Genomic DNA, 21120 nt, shown 5'->3' on the forward strand with positions numbered 1-21120 from the left:
ACCAGTGTTCACATTTGGGCATATTGAGTATTCATGCCAAGTTTGGTCCAGAGCCATCATTGTTTGAATCCACAGTGCTCTCTGGAAGTAGGTGAACTACAACTCCCAGACTCAAGTTCAATGCCCACCAAACCCTTCCAGGATTTTCTGTTGGTCATGGGAGTTCTGTGTGACAAGTTTGGTTCAGTTCCACCATTGGTGGAGTTCAGAATGCTCTTTGATTGTAGGTGAACTATAAATCCCAGCAATTACAACTCCCAAATGTCAAGGCCTATTTCCCCCAAACTCCACCAGTGTTCACATTTGGGCATCCAACTCTTTGTTTGTCATGCAAGTCAGCTGTTCCTACCTCAACATCTTTAAACTTACTCGCCCAACGACACACAGTACTCATATCAACACAATCACTATAAACAGCTTGCATTCTCTGATGAGTCTCCTTTGGGGTGACACCTTCTGATGTCAAGAATTCAATGACTGCACGTTGCTTAAGTCGCATTGACCGACCGTCTGTGTAGGGTTCCATACTTCGCACTTTAACAACACAACCGTTCAATGCTAAGGCTTCCCGCCAAATGGAACTAACTGTAGAGGAGAGTCTCCTGAACAAGCCAGTACCTGCCACAGACCAGGACTGCCATCTGTTGAGGAGTTACGAAGGTGGAGGCATTACTTTTCATTCAACCCTCGTAACATTGAAGTTTCTGCACTTCTAGCATAGCACCAAGGACAGGGCTCAGCAAATAATGCAAGCCATGGCAAGACATCAGCTATTGTCAAGACAGAGTTGATCGGGCTCAATAAAACAGATCAGCATACAATTGAATCTTTAATTTTCTATTTTACTCCAACATTTTGACCACTTTGGTCCACTTCCAGCTGATTCATATCATCTTTGAATTGCATTGTCCAGAACTGGACACAGTATTATTCAAGGATTTCCTCTGGACGCCTTCCAGTCCTTAAAAACAAGGCACCGTAAACTTCAGAGTCAAATGTAAAACACAGTTCCCAGGCATGAACATGAATGAGAGTCCTTTTCCATAAGCTTAGACAAGGCAGGAGATGTGCTTCCAAAGATCAATGTTGCTTTGTCTGAAATCACTTTCTGTTTCTCCTGTATTTAGCCATGTTTACAAGCCAGAAAAGCATTTCTCTGCCCTTGAGTTCCCATGCATTTACCAGCTATCCTAAGGGAACGTCTGGGGCGATGAATCTTCAACCTCAACCTTGTATCTCTGTCTAAGGAAGATTCCTCTGACTCACTGCCCGAAACACCTGGAGCTTGTTGATGTTCTGAATCTAGTGAAAGGTCACCCTTATCATTGTTTTCTGTTTCCTCGCCATCTTTCGGCTTCTCTGACCATTCAAAGCCTGAGCCTTCAACATCCCCAGCATAATCAGAACCTTCAAGATTTCCCACATCAACATTGCTTTGGTCAGCCTGCATTAACCCAAATCCCCCTTCATCATCAGACTGAACCACAACAAGTTTGACATTAGAACTCCCTCACCCATCTATAAATCCCAGTGTCCTATATGATGGAAGCATGGCAGCTAAGGACTATGGAAATGATACAATGCTTTGAAAATAACCTTCCCAAAATGCACAAATACTATTTGTTGGGTTGGTTTCTGCCTCTTTAAAAGCCGCACCATGCCGGTCATCCGATGTGACAGCGCCTGCCATGTGGAAAGGGCGCATGGCAAACATGGCCAGCATCGCTGGAGCACACACACACGCACCCCGCATGCGGATATAACCGCATACTAATTGAGCCTAATCCGTCCCCTCAAATCCAGGCAATTATTCAAGTAGGAAAGGGCAGATTGCGGCTGAAGGCCGAGGCAGTGAACCGTGGAAGAAGGGAAGGAAGACTCGCAGAGGGCATCTGTTCTCAGCAACCGCTCTCCCTTTCGGCCATGTGGCCGCTCCTCAGAGGCAAAGGCAGGCCGTCACTGTCTTTTGTGTGGCCGTCCTCCCAACCGGGTGGGTTGGCTTTGCATCGCAGGAGAAAACAGTGCTTCTTTCCACCCAAAGTTCAATTAATAAAGGATGCGTCTACACTGTAGAATTAGTGCACTTTAGCTGCCATGGCTCAGTGCTATGGAATCCTAGGAGTGTTGTCGAAAGCTTTCATGGTCGGAATCACAGGGTTGTTGTGTGTTTTCCGGGCTGTATGGCCATGTTCCAGAAGCATTCTCTCCTGACGTTTCACCCACATCTATGGCAGGCATCCTCAGAGGTTGTGAGCTGTATTCCTGGCATTGCAGAGGGATTGGCTGGTGCCTTTTGCTGGCAGAGCACTTTGATTTTCTCGATGTTCAGTGAGAGGCTGAGCTTCTCGTATGCTTCTGCAAAGGTGTTTAGAGTGGCTTGTAGGTTGTCTTTTGAATGCGCACAGACTACATTATCATCAGCGTATTGGAGTTCTATAGCACATCTTGCTGTGACCTTGGTTTTGGCTTTCAGTCTGCTGAAGTTAAAGCTTCCCATCAACAAGATGAAGTATCATAGTGATGAAGATGGAAAATAAGGTTATTTGAGATACTACACCTAGGCAGAAAAATGATATGCCCAGATATAGGATGCGTGATGCCTGGCTTGACAAAAGCACATATGAAAGGTGTGTAGGGGGGTTGGTAGACCACAAGCTGAACATGAGTCAACATGAGTCAACAGGAAAGGAGATTCCACCTGAACATCAGGAAGAACTTCTTCACTGTGAGAGAGAGCTGTTCAGCAGTGGAACTCTCTGCGCCAGACTGTGGTGGAGGCTCCTTCTTTGGAGGCTTTTAAGCAGAGGCTGGATGGCCATCTGTCGGGGGTGCTTTGAATGAGATTTTCCTGCTTCTTGGCAGGGGGGTTGGACTGGATGGCCCATGAGGTCTCTTTCTCTGTTTGTTAGTCTCTATTTTAATTTGAGTCCCCGGGTTTCTCCTTTTTGTTTCTTTTAAAACATTGCTGAGTTTCTATATGCTTCGTATTTTTTCCCCACTTTGTACTCTTTATTGGTTTGCCTCTGTTTTCTTTCATTAAGTATGTTAGTCTGTCCATATCATAAATTTCGTCGAGCTTATCTAACCAGAGGCCTTTTGTTGATATTTTTTCCAATTTCCATTGTCAGGCATCCTTGCAGCTGTTGATATATAGGTAAAAATAATGTCATCATTTTTGGTAAAAGTTGTTATGCTTTGTGTTAGGCCTAGAAAATAAAATTCTGGCTTCATCGGAAATACTTATTCTAAGGTTTTTTGTGACTCTTTGTGCACATCTTTCCAATATTTAATTGTTTCAGAGCATGTCCACCAGGTGTGGAAGTAGGTTCCCTCTTGTGACTTACATTTCCAACATTTATTTTGGAAATTTTTATACATTATTCCTAAAAATTTTTTGGTGTGATATACAATCTCTTGGGGGCACAGTGTGTTAAAGCACTGAGCTGCTGAACTTGTGGACCAAAAGGTCCCAGGTTCAAATCCCGGGAGCGGAATGAGCGCCCGCTGTTAGCCCCAACTCCTGCCAACCTAGCAGTTCGAAAACATGCAAATGTGGGTAGATCAATAGGTACTGTGCTCCATGCAGTCATGCCCATGGCCACATGACCTTGGAGGTGTCTATGGACAACGCCGGCTCTTCAGCCTAGAAATGGAGATGAGCACCAACCCCCAGAGTCGGTCACGACTGGACTTAACGTCAGGTGAAAACTTTACCTTTACCATCTCTTGAGGGTGCTTTGATGGTGCTTTTCCTGCATGGCAGAATGTGGTTGGACTAAATGGCCCTTGGGGTCTCTTCCGACTCAGTAGTGCTAGATGGCCACCAAAACATATGAGCTTTAAGCATCTGAAAACACGCCATGTGGAACATGGAAGCTACAGTAGAGTCTCGCTTATCCAACATAAACGGGCCAGCAGAACATTGGATAAGCGAATTTGTTGGATAATAAGGAGAGATTAAGGAAAGGCCTATTAAACATTAAATTAGGTTATGATTTTACAAATTAAGCACCAAAACATAATATTATACAACAAATTTGACAGAAAAAGTAGTTCATTACACATTAATGCTATGTAGTAATTACTGTATTTACGAATTTAGCACCAAAATATCACGATGTATTGAAAACATTGACTTAAAAAATGCGTTGGATAATCCAGAACGTTGGATAAGCGAGTGTTGGATAAGTGAGACTCTACTGTATCTATTTTTATTTCTGAAATTTACCACCCTCAGCTTATACTGGAGTCAATGTTTTCCCAGTTTTTTTGTGGTAAGATTAGGTGCCTCGGCTTATATTCGGGTCGGCTTATATTCGAGTATATACGGTAATATGAGCTTTAAGCACCTGAAAACACGCCATGTGGAACATGGAAGCTATTTGCTTTCCTGATGTTCCAGAAGCTAGGATGATAGATAACAAATGGATTCAAATCCCAAGTAAAGATGTCTTGACTGGAAGAAGCAGCCATGTGGAATAGGCTGCTTTGAAGGCCTTATATGTCAGGCAGTTGGACTAGATGGCCTCTGGGGTCCCTTCCAGTTTGTCGATTCCACCTCGGCTTCAGTTCTGTCCATGAAGTCTTCCCTCTCAACGGCAGCAGCAGCGGGGCCTGGGACAAAAGGAGGCAACATCTGGACTCCCTGAGTCTTCATTCTGAATGGCTTCCCTTTGTTTCCCACCCGGTCAACAAACCCAACCATGAAGATATAGCCGGCCTTTGTTGCTCTCCGAGAGAGAGAGTTGGGGGGAGAAGTGGGGCGAAGGAAGAAGAGGGAATTAGGGCAGGAGACAATGCGCCCATTGATGCCGGGGTGTCAGGGGGTGGGCAACACGCGGGCAAGGAAACCGCCACCAATTGAGATGGACATGTGTGATACGAACCTCACCCAAAAGACAAGAGTAATGACTACTGCAACTGCCTCTCCTCCCTTCTGTTGTTGTTGTTGTTGTTGTTGTTGTTGTTGGTAACCCCCTCTGAACAAATGTTGTCAGGAAAACCCCATGAGAGGCTCACTTTAGGGTTGCCAGAAGTCAGAAAGGCACACAACAACAACAACAACAACAACAACAACAACAACAATCAGATCAAACCCTTACAAACCATCTCATTCATATTCCTATCTATATCAATTATCTATCTATCTATCTATCTATCTATCTATCTATCTATCTATCTATCTATCTAGGTATCCATCTATCTATCATCCCTATTAATTCGTCATCTATCTGTCATCTCTATCTCTGCCATATCTATCTATCTATCTATCTATCTATCTATCTATCTATCTATCTATCTATCTATCTATCTATCTATCTATCTATCTATCGATCTATCTATCTAGATATCTATCTAGATATCCATCTATCTATCATCCCTATTAATTTGTCATCTACCTGTCATCTCTATCTCTACCATATCTATCAATCAATCCATTCATCTATCCATCCATCATCCCTATCAGTCATCTACTTGTCATCTCTATCTCTACCATATCTATCTGTCTGTCTGTCTGTCTATGTATCCATCCATCCATCCATCCATCCATCCATCCATCCATCCATCTATCAATCGATCCATTCATCTATCCATCCATCTATCATAACTATCTATCAATCATCTATCTACCTGCCATCTCTAACTCTACCATATCTATCAGTCTGTCTATCTATTTATCTATCTATCTATCTATCTATCTATCTATCTATCTATCTATCTATCTATCTAGGTATACATCTATCTTTCATCCTTATTAATTAGTCATCAACCTGTCATCTCTCTCTCTGCCATATCTATCGATCGATCTATCTATCTATCTATCTATCTATCTATCTATCTATCTATCTATCTATCTATCTATCTAGATATCCATCTATCTATCATCCCTATTAATTTGTCATCTACCTGTCATCTCTATCTCTACCATATCTATCAATCAATCCATTCATCTATCCATCCATCATCCCTATCAGTCATCTACTTGTCATCTCTATCTCTACCATATCGATCTGTCTGTCTGTCTGTCTGTCTATGTATCCATCCATCCATCCATCCATCCATCCATCCATCCATCTATCAATCGATCCATTCATCTATCCATCCATCTATCATAACTATCTATCAATCATCTATCTACCTGCCATCTCTAACTCTACCATATCTATCAGTCTGTCTATCTATCTATCTATCTATCTATCTATCTATCTATCTATCTATCTATCTATCTATCTATCTATCTAAGTATACATCTATCTTTCATCCTTATTAATTAGTCATCAACCTGTCATCTCTCTCTCTGCCATATCTATCTATCTATCTATCTATCTATCTATCTATCCATCCATCCATCCATCCATGTAATTTTCATACCTATCAATCAATCATCTGTCATTTGTATCTCTGCCATATCTATTATATCTATCTATCTGTCATCTCTCAATCATCTCTATCCCTCTATCCACCCATATATCTATTGTTTAAAAATAAATAAAACAATCTTTACAGTTACATCAACCTAAAATTCATGAAAATGTATGAATGGCTGAGAGATCAGGATCATTTCATGTCAATTCCTGTCTCTATATTTAGGAATCAATGGTGCAAAGCAAACCTGTGTTGAATGGCAACACTTTGCAGACCCTGGACGTGCAACGGATGGTCTTGCATGCATGCATGTTTCATGCGTGCTCTGCTTCTCATGCGCACCTGAAATAGTTCTTTGGGCACGATGTTGCACGAAATGCCAATCCCTTCTGCAAAATGAACAGAATTCCAACCGTGATATTTTAGCGATGAACCCAGGATGACATTGGAATATTATGGAAAATAATACATCTCATTATTTAAGAATACGAGCATAAGGAAGGCAATGTCTCTGAACCATTCTCAAAAATTACACATTCAGGATCTTTAAAAAAATACTTTATTTATGGAAACATTCCACTTTGAAGTCCTCACCAAAAAAAACCCTTTCAAGTAAAATCTTATTAATAAAAATATGGCTATACTCACAAATCTCATTCATGCCCCTGTGCGTCAAGATCTCTGTTATATCTATGTTTACGGATTAAAAATAAAGGAAGAACAAATGGACAGAAACCGCAACATGGCTTCCCCAGTGAGACAGGATTCATACTCCTATCCAAGCAAAATTTGAACTCGCATCTTCACCCAACTGGGTCATCCCAACTTACTTTGAATAACAAAAAGAAGACAGTCTAAGGATATTCCTGTATGGATATGGATGCCACAATCATACATCATTCCGCTTCCAGTATTGAACTTTCACTTCTCTTTTGAAGATAACAGCCAAGATTTTACATCTGCCACTTGGTTGTATAATTGGTTGTACAATCAAGTTACTTGATTGTAACTTGGTTGTATAATTAAATAGTCTCTCTTGGTCTGATCCTTGCAAACTTACTCTATCAGACATTGGTCATACTCCAATCGCCAGTCATTATTTCTCCATATCGTTGATGCCCAGTAGAGTAGTCTTCAGAAGCAACATTAAATATGGCCAAAGTGTCACACTCATAACAATGTAGGGATGCTGAATATGGGTCCATCACAAATGTGTAATTCCAGGCTATGTATCCAAAGGCCTGGTCTACAATTCCAGGTCACATTCAAGCTCTCATGGTTCTAAGCTATGACTTCAGTCAATCATGGTAGCACATGATTGAAGATTCGTGATGGAAGGTTATGACTTCAGTCTATTATGGTTGCACGTTATGAGTTCATGTTCATAACTTATGACTTCTATCATGATTACAAGTTATGGCTTCATGGCTGCAAGTCATGAGTTCATGTTCATAACGTATGACTTCTGTCTATCATGATTACCAGTTATGTAGTGGTTCTCAACCTGTGGGTCCCCAGGTGTTCTAGCCTACAACTCCCAGAAATCCCAGCCAGTTTATCAACTGTTAGGATTTCTGGGAGTTGAAGGCCAAAACATCTGGGGACCCACATGTTGAGAACCACTGAGTCATGGCTTCATGGTTGCACATTATGCATGGTTGCATGTTCATAACCCATTACAAGTTATGGCTTCATGGCTGCAAGTTATGCATTCATGTTCATAATTTATGACTTCTGTCTATCATGATTGCAAGTTATGGCTTCACGGTTGCTGGTCATGGCTTCAGTTTAACATGCTTGCATATTATGGCTTTATGGTTGTAAGTCATGAGTTCATGGTTGTAAGTTATGACTTTGGTCTAACATGGTTGCATGCTATGGCTTCACAGCTGCACCTTATGACCAGCCTATCTTGTTTGCAAGTCATGGCTTCATGTTTGTGAATTATGAGTTCATGGTTATGACTTCGGTGTATCATGGTTGCAGGTGATGGCTTCATGGCTGCTGGTTATGACTTCAGTGCATCATGGTTGCAAATTATGATTTCATGGTGGAAAGTTATGAGCACGGTGGGAGGTTATGACTTCAGTCTATCACAGTTGCAAATTAAGGCTTCATGGTTGTTGGTTATGACTTCCATCTAACATGGTTGCATATTATGGTTTCATGGTTGTAAGTTATGACTTCAATATAACATGGTTGCATGCTATGGTTTCATGGGTAAATGACAAGTCTATCATGTTTGCAAAGTTATGGCTTCTAGGTTGCAAGTTATGACTTCAATCTATCATGGTTGCACATGATGATTCCATGACTGAAGGTTCATGGTGGAAGGTTATGAGTCCAGTCTATCACGGTTGCAAGTTATGGCTCCATGGCTGCAAGTTATGTGTTTATGTTGATAACTTATGACTTCTGTCTATCATGATTACAAGTTAAGACTTCATGGTTGCGTGTTATGGCTTCATGGTTGCTGGTCATGGCTTCAGTTTAACATGCTTGCATATTATGGCTTTATGGTTGTAAGGCATGAGTTGATGGTTGTAAGTTATGACTTCGGTCTAACATAGTTGCATGCTATGGCTTCATGGGTGCACCTTGTTTGCAAGTTATGGCTTCATGTTTGTGAATTATGAGTTCATGGTTATGACTTCAGTGTCCCATGGTTGCACATCAGGGCTTCATAGTTGCTGGTTATCGCTTCAGTTTAACATGGTTGCATATTATGGTTTCATGGTTGAATGACTAATCTACCATGTTTGCACATTATGGCTTTATGTTTGCAAGTTATGAGATCATGGTTACAACTTATGACTTCAATCTATCAAGGTTCCATATTATGGTTTCATGGTTGCAGGTGGTGACTTGAGTCTACTTTAGTTGCACATTATGGCTTCAATCTACCATGGATTCACTTTATGGCTTCTTAGTTGCACATTATGACTTCAGTCCACCACGGTCTTAAGTTATGAGTTCATGGTTTCATGTTATGACTTCAATCTGTCATGGTTCCATGTTATGGTTTCATGGCTGCAGGTGGTGACTTGAGTCTACTTCAGTTGCACATTATGGTTTCAATCTACCATGGCTCCACTTTATGGCTTCTCGGTTGCACATTATGACTTCAGTCCATCACGGTCTTAAGTTATGAGTTCATGGTTTCATGTTATGACTTCAATCTGTCATGGTTCCAAGCAATGATTTCAGTCTACTATGGTGGCACGTTATGACTTCATGGTTGCAAGTTATGACTTTAGTCTATTAAATGTTATATTTGGTTGACTATCCAATATCAAAACAGAAAGGCATTCCCCAGTGTTTGAAAAACCTGAGTAGGACTGTTATGAACAAGATATCACAGGATCATAAAGTTGCCATAAAGCTGAACTTGCCAGCAGAGAGTACAGCAATGTTAAAGCATGTAAACTGTGGAGTGGATTCACCATCCCACCGACATGGAAGCAATGAAGGTCGGGATGGTCTCTTCTCTAATCTTGCCTTTCTTGTTTTTCCTCCTATTATCAAACTCTCTCTCCTTCATGTCTCTCTTTCTTTCTCGCTCCCTCCCTTTCAATCTCTCTCTCTCACTGCTGGGCCTATCAATTATTACGGAGTTACTTGCTCTTTAGAACCTTTAAGTTGAAGAATGTGGGTGTTTTTGAACATTCCCAGTCTCCTTTCCGTGAAAACCTGCTGCAACAAGTGCTTGAAAGTCTTAAGAGACAAAAGCATGTGTCAACATAGCGACACCTTCCTTAAAAGCTAGTGCAACATGCTTAGTACACGGTTGAGTCCAAGGTCTGCTTCATTAAAAAGGCAAGGAATCGATCACACAGGAGAAGCCAGCTCCTGAAAATGCATCGTGGTGCCACATAAAGCTTTCATGGTGACAAAGTAAACTTCTTCTGCCCGATCCCAGCCTGGTTTGGAGCTCTAACTCTTGGATGTCTCTAGTCAGGGTTTTGGTGGAGACATCTCACCACCCTGGAAAAAAAGAGAAATTGGTCAGAGGAGAAGGGAAACATCATCTGAGCCCCTCTCTACAATGCCTGACACTGGCACTCCATCATAAACCTCAATAGGAACATAGAATCATAGAATCATAGAATAGTAGAGTTGGAAGAGACCTCATGGGCCATCCAGTCCAACCCCTTTTCAGATGTTCCTCTAAGTCAGTGGTTCTCAACCTGGGGTCCCCAGATGTTTTTGGCCTTCAACTCTCAGAAATCCTAACAGCTGGTAAAGTGGCTGGGATTTCTGGGATTTGTAGGCCAAAACATCTGGGGACCCCAGGTTGAGAACCACTGCTCTAATCTATTATCGCCTTCTGCGATGAGCAGCAACTGTCCAGGACATTGGACAGGCATCATTCCTGAAGTGCTACTTTGAGGGACTACAACTCCCATGATCCTGTACAGTGCAAAAAATGGCAAAGGTCCAAGCTTTGTTCAGGAAAGGAAGAGGCATTAGGGATCATATTGCAAATCTACAATCTATATTGGAAAATAAATCACACCAAAGGATTTCAGGGGGGAAATCTGTGCTTTATAGAATATAGCAAAGCCTTTGATTGTGTAGATCAGTTTGTAGTCCCCCATAATTTTGCTCTTTTCCATCTCTGTCATTCACAGCCTTCAAGGTGAAGGATGTTGATGCACTAACACTGAAAGATGTGTCTCTGTTTGCCCTTTGTTCGAACCATTGAGAGGGAAGAGATGGCTCATCAAAACTGCAAAACTTCCTTGTATTTCATAGTCTACAGAACTGGAGGTGTCCCCCAAGGCCATCCATCCCAACCCTTCTGCCATGCAGAAAGACACAATCTAATCCCGCCTGATGGATGGCCATCCAACCTCTGTTTAAGAACTTCCAGAGAAGGAAACTGACTCTAACTCCCAGGCCACAGCATAGTCCACTGTCAAGCACCTCTTTAAAGTCTTTGGAAAGCTAGAGATTCCTAGGGAGGCCATGGTAATCAAATCCGTGAAATAATCAAATCTGCCAATGTGGAGGGCCAACTGTGTGTTGGGCCATACCCTCTCCTTGAAGCCGCAGGCTCCACCCAGGAATACAAGTGAGCTACTGTTTTCCGGATAAGCACTTAATTCCAGATGAAAGACGGGTGCGTCAAGAACCCTTGACTGCAGCACAAGTGGTGGAGTGTCCCTCTAGACAGCCTCTCAATCACACTTTCAGAGCCAGCCAAGGAGGAACCGAAATGAGTTCAAGCCCAGGGCTGTTGTCCCAAGACGGGAGAAATACATGTCCAGGCAACAAACTTAAAAGTCAGTTTGACATCAGTTCTCTTCTCCCAGGGAATTGTAGGTAGGCAGAGATGGCAGGTGGGTCTCTAATAGAGTCACCGTTGGAAGGGACCACAAAGGGCATCTAGTCCAACCCTTTGCCATCAAGGAAGACCCAACTAAAACATTATGGCAACCCAACAAAGAGTTCTATGAAGTCGATCAAATGATGCTTTCATAGTTCTCATGGGAACAGCACTCCAGAAAAAGTAGGGTATAAATAAACATAATAATAATAATTGGCGCTGATGAAATTACCATTTATCTTCCAACTCTACTATTCTATGATTCTATGATTCTATGATCAGCTGCAAAAGGCCACCCTACATCATATAATCCTAGATACATCATGTAGTCCTAGACAATTGGGAAATGCCCAACGTGTGATCCAATACAACAGCCAGCATTGTGATCTTGTTTGCTGTGTACTATTCTTGTTGTGTGTCAAATGATAATAATAATAATAATAATAATAATAATAATAATAACAAAAAACTAGTACAAGAAAACCGCACTACAAACTAGAGCTGACAGTTGACACAACAAAACATTGCATGGAAAGTTCCCTGAAAAAATTGAAGGAAAAGCTGATAAGAAGACCTGGCTGTGGCTCACGAATGGGACCCTGAAGAAGGAGACAGAAGGCCTGATCCTTGCAGCCCAGGAGCAAGCCATCAGAACAAATGCAATTAAGGCCAAGATCGGAAAATCAGCTGATGACCCAAAATGCAGACTGTGCAAGGAAACCAACGAAACCATGGATCATATCCTCAGCTGCTGTAAGAAAATCGCACAGACAGACTACAAACAGAGGCACAACTATGTGGCCCAATTGATTCATTGGAACTTATGCCTCAAGTACCACCTCCCAGCAGAAAAGAACTGGTGGGATCACAAACCTGCAAAAGTATTGGAAAATGAGCATGCAAAGATACTGTGGGACTTCCGAATCCAGACTGACAAAATTTTAGAACACAACACACCACACCTCACGGTTGCGGAAAAGAAAAAAGTTTGGATCATTGATGTCGCCATCCCAGGTGACAGTCGCATTGACGAAAAACAACAGGAATACCTCAGCCGCTATCAGGACCTCAAGATTGAACTGCAAAGTCTCTGGCAGAAACTAGTGCAGGTGGTCCCGGTGGTGATGGGCACATTGGGTGCTGTGCCAAAAGATCTCAGCCGGCATTTGGAAACAATAGACATTGACAAAATCACGATCTGCCAACTGCAAAAGGCCACCCGACTGGGATCTACGCACATCATCTCAAAACACATCACACAATCCTTGACACTTGGGAAGTGTTCAACTTGTGATTTTATGATATGAAATCCAGCATATATCTTGTTTGCTGTGTCATACAATAAAATAATAATAATAATAATAATAATAATAATAATAATAATAATAATAATAATAATAGATTGGAGAAGTTACTGTTTTGATCACAACCCCCTGCAGTCATGTTAACTGACGAATAATGGGACCTGTAGTAATGCAAGCCTGCATCGTATTGATATTTGTTTCCTTTCCTACTGATTTAAATATTTACAACCTACTCTGTCTTCAAAGATTCCTGGACAATTACTCAAATCCGTTAAAATTTCTTGAAACATTAATACAGTAATGGGCTATCCACAAAAATATTTAAAACTATACAGGATGAATATCCCAGATTTTGGAACACTCGTATTTGCATCTCTGCATCCTGAGACATCTTGGAGATGGGATCCAAGTCTAAACATGAAATTCATCTATGATTTACATAAATCTTATGCATCTAGAGGTAATTTTATACATAGTATTTTAAATAATTTTGCGCATGAAACCACGTCTTTGTACATTGAACCATCAATGTACAACTTGGGGACAAGTCCAGGTTTTGTTTCCTGATTTGGGCACCCAGTGGAGTCTAGAGCAGGCATGGGCCAACTTGGGCCCTCCAGGTGTTTTGGACTTCAACTCCCACAATTCCTAACCGCCTACCGGCGGTTAGGAATTGTGGGAGTTGAAGTCCAAAACACCTGGAGGGCCCAAGTTGGCCCATGCCTGCGTTAGAGTATTCCGCACCTGGAAGTCATCTTACCTGTGCCTCCGACTCTATGACGAGACTCTCGTAGAAATCCTCAAAATGCTTTTCTGGGATGGGTGGTGGGATTTCCTCCTCTTCCTCCATGGTTTTGCTTTGTCTCAGTGGCTGAGACTGAGCAGATGTTGGAGGCCTCTTGCACACTTTGGCATACAAGGCACTCAGTCTCTTTTCTCCGTCGAAAACTGGATGGAGAGGAGCTTCCATCTCAGACAATATTTCCCGATACGGATCAGAAAGCTCATCCGGTTGTTCCAGCATATCACTGACCTCTGTAGACCTCAAATCCATCTTGCCGGATCCTTTGGATTCTTGTCCTTTAGAAGATTTGGGGCTATTTCTGGAACTATCTCTGGAGCGCAAGTCTTTTTCCTTCAGCCGGATGCTTTCATAAATTTGGCTGTCCACATTTGGAGCCGGGGGCTCCGTTCTGGAGATGTGGACCTCCTTTGGGGTCATGGGGAGCTTCCTGAATAGTATGGAGTTTGGGGTCATGGGGCTGGGAGGACAGGATGTTTGGGGAGCTGACCCTCTCAAGCGGTCCACCTCAAGTTTTGGGGACATCTGTGTCCTTTGGTGGTTTGTGATGAGAACATGCCTCTCCTTGGGAGAATTCGTGTTTTCGTGCTGAAGTTCTGGTGTGGCTTCGTCTACCTTCAGTTGTCTCTCGTCTTGGTGACATGAGAGGGAATTTCCTGAGGATGAAGACAATAGTTTCAGGTTTTCATACTACCAAACAATGTGGTTTGGATTGCTGTAACTTCATTCTACAGAAAAAATCTTATTTCCCTACATGAACTCATCTTAAGATCCAACAAGGAAGTCTTTCTCTTAGTCCTAACATCCTCATTTGTTGCAGACTTAGGAGAAGGGTCACCAGGGATTGTATTAATCACATAACCATTGCAGTAAAGTCCCATGCAAGTAAAGTGAGAGTCAACATTCAACAACAATGGATTTTACAATATACAATGCAAAAAATGCCAAAGGTCCAAGCTTGGTTCAGGAAAGGAAGCAGCATTAGGGATCACATTGCAAATCTACATCTACATTGGAAAATAGATCATACCAAAGAATTTGCGAGAAATGCTAAATGTCAAGCGTGGTTCAGGAAAGGAAGAGGCACTAAGGATCACATTGCAAATCTACAACTACATTGGAAAATAGATCATACCAAAGAATTTGCAAGAAATGCTAAATGTCAAGCTTGGTTCAAGAAAGGAAGAGGCACTAAGGATCACATTGCAAATCTACAACTACATTGTAAATGAGACCATACCAAAGAATTTGCGAGAAATGCTAAATGTCAAAATTGGTTCAGGAAAGGAAGAGGCATTAATGATCACATTGCAAATCTACAACTACATTGGAAAATATATCATACCCAAAGAATTTGCGAGAAATGCTAAATGTCAAGATTGGTTCAGGAAAGGAAGAGGCACTAAGGATCACATTGCAAGTCTACATTGGAAAATAGATCATACCAAAGAATTTGCGAGAAATGCTAAATTTCAAGCTTGGTTCAGGAAAGGAAGATGCACTAAGGATCACACTGCAAATCTACAACTACATTGGAAAATAAAAATCACACCAAAGAATTTCAGGGAAAAATCTGTGCTTTATAGATTATAGCAAAGCCTTTGATTTTGTAGATCAGTGGTTTTCAACCTTTTCTTCACCACTGACAACACCTTTTGTGGCCGCGGACTCACAAGGCTTAACTTTGCTTAAAATTTGATTAAAAGTTTTTACATTTCTGCTCACACACGCACTCCTTGTTTGGCTGTGTTCAAACGGACAAAGTTTTCCAAAACAAGCACAGGAAATTAAGATTTTGGGTTGTTGTGAGATTTCCGGGCTGTATGGCCATGTTCCAGAAGCATTCTCTCCTTACGTTTCACCCACATCTCACAACCTCTGAGGATGCCTGCCATAGATGTGGGTGAAACATCAGGAGAGAATGCTTCTGGAACATGGCCATACAGCCCTGAAAACTCACAGCAACTTAGTGATTCCAGCAATGAAAGTCTTTGACAACACAATTAAGATTTTGTTCAATTTCTCTTTCCAGCATGCCTTCATGTGTTCACTCGTTCGTTCATTCAGATTTAAGGGCAAAAAATAATAACATTTCTTCAATCCTTCGTGGACCCCTGTGATGACATTGCTGGGTTCCTGGAATTATGGATCCGTCTTAAAGAAATGAATGTGTTAAAATATTTTATTACCATGATTCTTAACCTCTACTCAGAACAAGAATCTAGTGTTAAGACAAAATATAGATAAATTTGATGGTTTCCAATTGGCAAGGGATCGAGCAAGGATTTTTTTTTATCACCCCATCTGTTTAACCTTATATGAAAAAAATATTATACACAAAGCAGGATTGAATTTTAGGAAGGAAGCATGAAAACTGGAGGAAGAAAAATCAACAATTCAAGATATTATTATTATTATTATTATTTATATGCTGCTTTTTCTCTCCACAAGGAAACTCAAAGCGGCAAAGATATGCAGATGATACCATACCATTAGTGTCAACTTTATTAGGACAGTTAATATATACATATCTTTTTAAAATTCTAATTATTGTGTTTGAGTTGCACTTTGTTCTCACCTGTGCCGTTTGCGTGCCACGTTTAAAGAAAGCAGGATCCAAACTAATTATATATTTAACATGAGATAAAGAACTAATCTTTTCTTCCTAACGCCATGGTATCCAATTGCAGGTAGAGCAATGCTGGGGCTTGTAATAATAATATTTACTCCTTTTTTGCTAAACATTTAAGCTAAAAAGCAGGTTCCGACAAAATCTCTCAGAGCTGTCATTTGTTAAATCTGGTGAAAATACCGGCCAAACAGGTCCAGCCTCCAAAAGATTAAAAACTGAAAGAACTAAAAGCACCAATGTCTAATAACTTAGCCTTGGACCACAGGGATTGAGAAAAGCTTTTTACTCCTCACACTCTTTACTGGTTTGGTCCAAATATATATATTATATATGTGTGTGTGTGTTGGTGTTGTTGTTGTTGTCGTCGTCGTCGAGTTGAAAGAGACCACAAGGGCCATTTTAAATACTGTAATCCGCTCTGAGTCCAGGGAGAAGGGCAGAATATAAATAAAGTGTATTATTATTAACCCTATTACTATCTGAATTGCAGAACTCAAAGAGACCGTTAATGGCCACCCAGTCTGACTATATCATCATCATCATCATCATCATCATCATCGAATTGAAAGAGGCCTCAAGGGCCATCCAGTCTGACCTCATAATATTATTTATTATCTATCTATATCACCATCATCATCATCATCATCATAGCATAAACATAGCATAATTTCACATGCGACATTTTGCATTGCAGGGTTTTGTGGGGATTTGTAAAAAAAAGCACCATGATGTAAATGGGTTGACTGGAAAGGCATGTGTCGGCAGCTGATTGGCTGAGCCAGCCAGGAGCCAGCATTCTGATTGGCTACTGTCTCTGGCTTGCTGCTGAGAGAAATGGTTTTATTATTTATTATTATTTATTTACAGCATTTATATTCCGCCCTTCTTTCTCACCCCGAAGGGGACTCAGGGCGGATCACATTACACATATAGGCAAACATTCAATGCCTTTTAACATAGATAAGACAAACATAGGCTCCGAGCGGGCCTCGAACTCATGACCTCCTGGTCAGAGTGATTCATTGCAGCTGGTTGCAGCTGGCTTGCTCTCCCGCCTGCGCCACAGCCCAGGCCACTTTCACCTCGGAGAGTGAAGAGAGTGCTGACTGGAAACAGTCAGGAAAGAAATAGCTGCCAACTCTCTGAAGCCTGATTATTTCTAAGACAAATGAGGCATATTTAAAGACTGTTTGATGAGACAAGCATTAGATAGATAGCTAACTCTATACAGTATTATCTGGTATTTATTAGGTCCCTATTTTATTATCTATGCATTTTTTCTCATCATTGTATTCTTGCATGGATGTTTCAGTTCCTCCACTTATGTATACGACCGAATTGTATTTGATGGTTGACTGATATTATCAACTATTATAATACCTTTGTTTCATATTGTATTTTGTTTTTATCTTGTTATATTGTGAATTGTATATATGTTGTTTTTATCTGATTATGCTGTCCGGGCTCTGCCCCATGTAAGGCGCACCGAGTCCCCTTGGGGAGATGGTGGCGGGGTATAAATAAAGGTTTTTTTTTTTAATTATATGACAGTAGAGTCTCACTTATCCAAGATAAATGGGCCGGCAGAACATTGGATAAGCGAAAATCTTGGATAATAAGGAGGGATTAAGAAAAAAGCCTATTAAACATAAAATTACATTATGATTTTACAAATTAAGCACCAAAGCATCATGTTTTACAACAAATCGACAGAAACAGCAGTACAATACAGGGTAATGTTATGTAGTAATTGCTGTATTTACGAATTTAGCACCAAAACATTGTAATGTATTGAAAACATAGACCACAAAAACGTTGGCTACTAACAAATGGACTACAAATAAAGATAGAATTGAATATGAATTGAATACAATAGAATTACAAATTTAGCACCAAAACATTGCAACATTGACTACAAAAACAATCTATATACAGTAGAGTCTCACTTATCCAAGCTAAACGGGCCAGCAGAAGCTTGGATAAGCAAATATCTTGGATAATAAGGAGGGATTAAGGAAAAGCCTATTAAACATCAAATTAGGTTATGATTTTACAAATTAAGCACCAAAACATCATGTTATACAACAAATTGGACAGAAAAAGTAGATCAATACGCAGTAATGTTATGTTGTAATTACTGTATTTATGAATTTAGCAGCAAAATATCACGATATATTGAAAACATTGACTACAAAAATGGCTTGGATTATCCAGAGGCTTGGATAAGCGAGGCTTGGATAAGTGAGACTCTACTGTATATAAAAGAGTGATGGCATCAGGGCAGCGGACAAAACAACAAAACTACAGGTCCCCCAACCTCGAAATTTGACAACACAACCCATCATTCATGGCTCTAGGTTGATACAACAAAAAGAAAAGAAAAATAAAGTCCTAATTAGAGGGAGAGGAATAATTGTTTTTATCCAATTGCTGCCAGTTTGAAGGCTAAGCTCTGCCCACTTGGTCTCCTAGCAACCTACTCAGCCCAGGGGACAGGCACAGTTAGGCCTTACTTAGGCTTCTTCCACAGATTATCAGATTTTAACTGGATTATATGGCAGTGTAGACTCAAGGCCCTGCCACACAGCTATATAACCCATTTAGAATCTTATATTATCTGCTTTGAACTGGATTATCTTGACTCCACACTGCCATATAATCCACTTCAGTGTGCATACTAAATATAAAGACAACCATACAACAGACATTCAATACCACCACTACCTCAACAATTTCTCACCAACACCACCAGACAACACCACAGCAACGCGTGGCCGGGCACAGCTAGTGACTACTAAAAGGCAGCCTGCCTTGGATAATACAGAACCTTGGATAAGTGAAGCTTGGATAAGTGAGACTCTACTGTATTATTGCTTAAAAGGACTGTTTATTCCCTCTATTCTCTGTAAGAATTCAGAGAGACTGCTGTATATATTGTTGCCCTGTTTGATCTTTTGAACTGAAGTAAAGTTACAGTTACTTATTACACAAACCTGAGTGACACTTTATTATACTGCAGGGTATATTTTGGTTCAGAAACAGTGGTAAAGCTTCTACTTATTTACATCTGCAACCCCCAACAAGGTTCAGTCACAACCCTCCAGCTCCACGCAGCTAACTTCTCCAATGCTTTAAACTTCCTTCACAACTATTGCCGATTTTCTTTGCGGTTTCCTCGACCACAGCTCGGGCATGTTGGAATGTAACCTATTTCTTCTTTGGGAGGGGAGATGTAAGTAGAAGGTAAGTAAATGTAAGCTATGCTGAAGTTTCCTGCTTGGTTGCCAAGGTTGGGGAAGTCATGTCCATGCACAGCACCCAGATCCGCTTGCCCTACACACTGGACACGTTGCCAACTCTTTGAATGACCTGGCGGCCTTTTCAGCAGAGCTGTCGAGAAGGAAACCACAAATGAGTCACTGGGATTGGCAGAGACTGGCTCTTTGGGTGCCCAAACAGACAAGACACACTGATCCCAATCCTAGGCTTGGCTGTGACTCTCCGGGTGTGCCGTCACCGTTTGCACAGGCAGCCGGCTGCTGGGAATCTGCTGATGCTCACCTCCCTGTTTGTTAGCAGGCCTTGCACTTGGCCAGACCGAAGCTTGGTGTTGAATTACAGTTGGAAGAGTTCAGGAGTCTCTGGGGAAAATGTGGTCAGTTTTGCAGCAGCAGAGCATTAACAGCAGAGCATTAACACGACACAGAGAAGCCATTGAAATTCACAAGCATGTGGACAACTTCAACAGAAAGGAGGAAACCATGAAAATGAACAAAATCTGGCTACCAGTATTGAAAAACTCCAAAATCAGAACAGTAAATAAGGAGCAACACTCTGAAAACAGAAGAATTCCAGACATGAGTCAATCAGGGGCAGCTAATGACTCTGAACATTATTATTATTATTATTATTATTATTATTATTATTATTATACCCCACCTCCCTCTCCCCAGGGGGACTCTGGGCGGCTTACATGGGGCTAAAGCCTGGGCAAAAACAAAACAAACATAGAACGATATCAAGTAACAAAAGAACCACGTACAAATGAAAATTAAAAAATTTCATAAGATAATAATAATAATAATAATAATAATAATAATAATAATAATAATTTTATTTTTATACCCCACTTCTATCTCCCCAAAGGGGACTCAGGGCGGCTTACATGGGGCCAAGCCCGAATAAAAACAACAGCAATATAAAACACAACAATAGACAAAAAACATGCACAATTATAAAAATTTAAACATTAGCCAATAAAAACAAATGACAAGAACTAATAAAAACATGGATTAAAACGGAGAGGTTGTAAAAGTAGACTAGGTAAGGTGCACCAAGATAAGATTCTCCCAGGCCAGGATGTGAAGCTTGGAAGGCTATTTAATGCTAATCAATGTGATTAATTACAACATTCACACTGGCCTCCAACAGACAAGAGTTCTTTCTCCCACCCTGGACCTTCCACAGATATATAAGCCTTCCTTGCTTAGTTTCTCCATACCTCACAACCTCTGAGGATGCCTGCCATAGATGTAGGCAAAACGTCAGGAGAAAATACTTCTGGAACATGGCCACACAGCCTGGAAAACACACAACAAAGCTGTGATCCCGGCCATGAAAGCCTTCGACAAGCCAGTAGGCTGTTAGGAATGGTGGGAATTGAAGTCCAAAACACCGGGAGGGCCCA

The 21120-nt window shown here is 41.0% G+C and overlaps 1 protein-coding gene across 1 annotated transcript in view; it reads right to left on the reverse strand.

The window, feature by feature from the left end:
- Positions 1-6906: 6906 nt before the first annotated feature.
- The window catches only part of LOC103280248 (uncharacterized), a 48736-nt gene continuing 34522 nt past the window's right edge, over positions 6907-21120 (reverse strand). The window contains exons 5-6 of the mRNA XM_062968798.1: positions 13760-14457; positions 6907-10350 (exon numbers count right to left, since the gene is read on the reverse strand). Of these exons, the coding sequence (XP_062824868.1) occupies positions 10321-10350; positions 13760-14457 (728 nt within the window). The 3' untranslated portion in view covers positions 6907-10320. The remainder of the gene's footprint in view (positions 10351-13759; positions 14458-21120) is intronic.

This window comes from Anolis carolinensis, chromosome 1 (genome assembly GCF_035594765.1).
Source record: "Anolis carolinensis isolate JA03-04 chromosome 1, rAnoCar3.1.pri, whole genome shotgun sequence".
Taxonomy (NCBI): domain Eukaryota; kingdom Metazoa; phylum Chordata; class Lepidosauria; order Squamata; family Dactyloidae; genus Anolis; species Anolis carolinensis.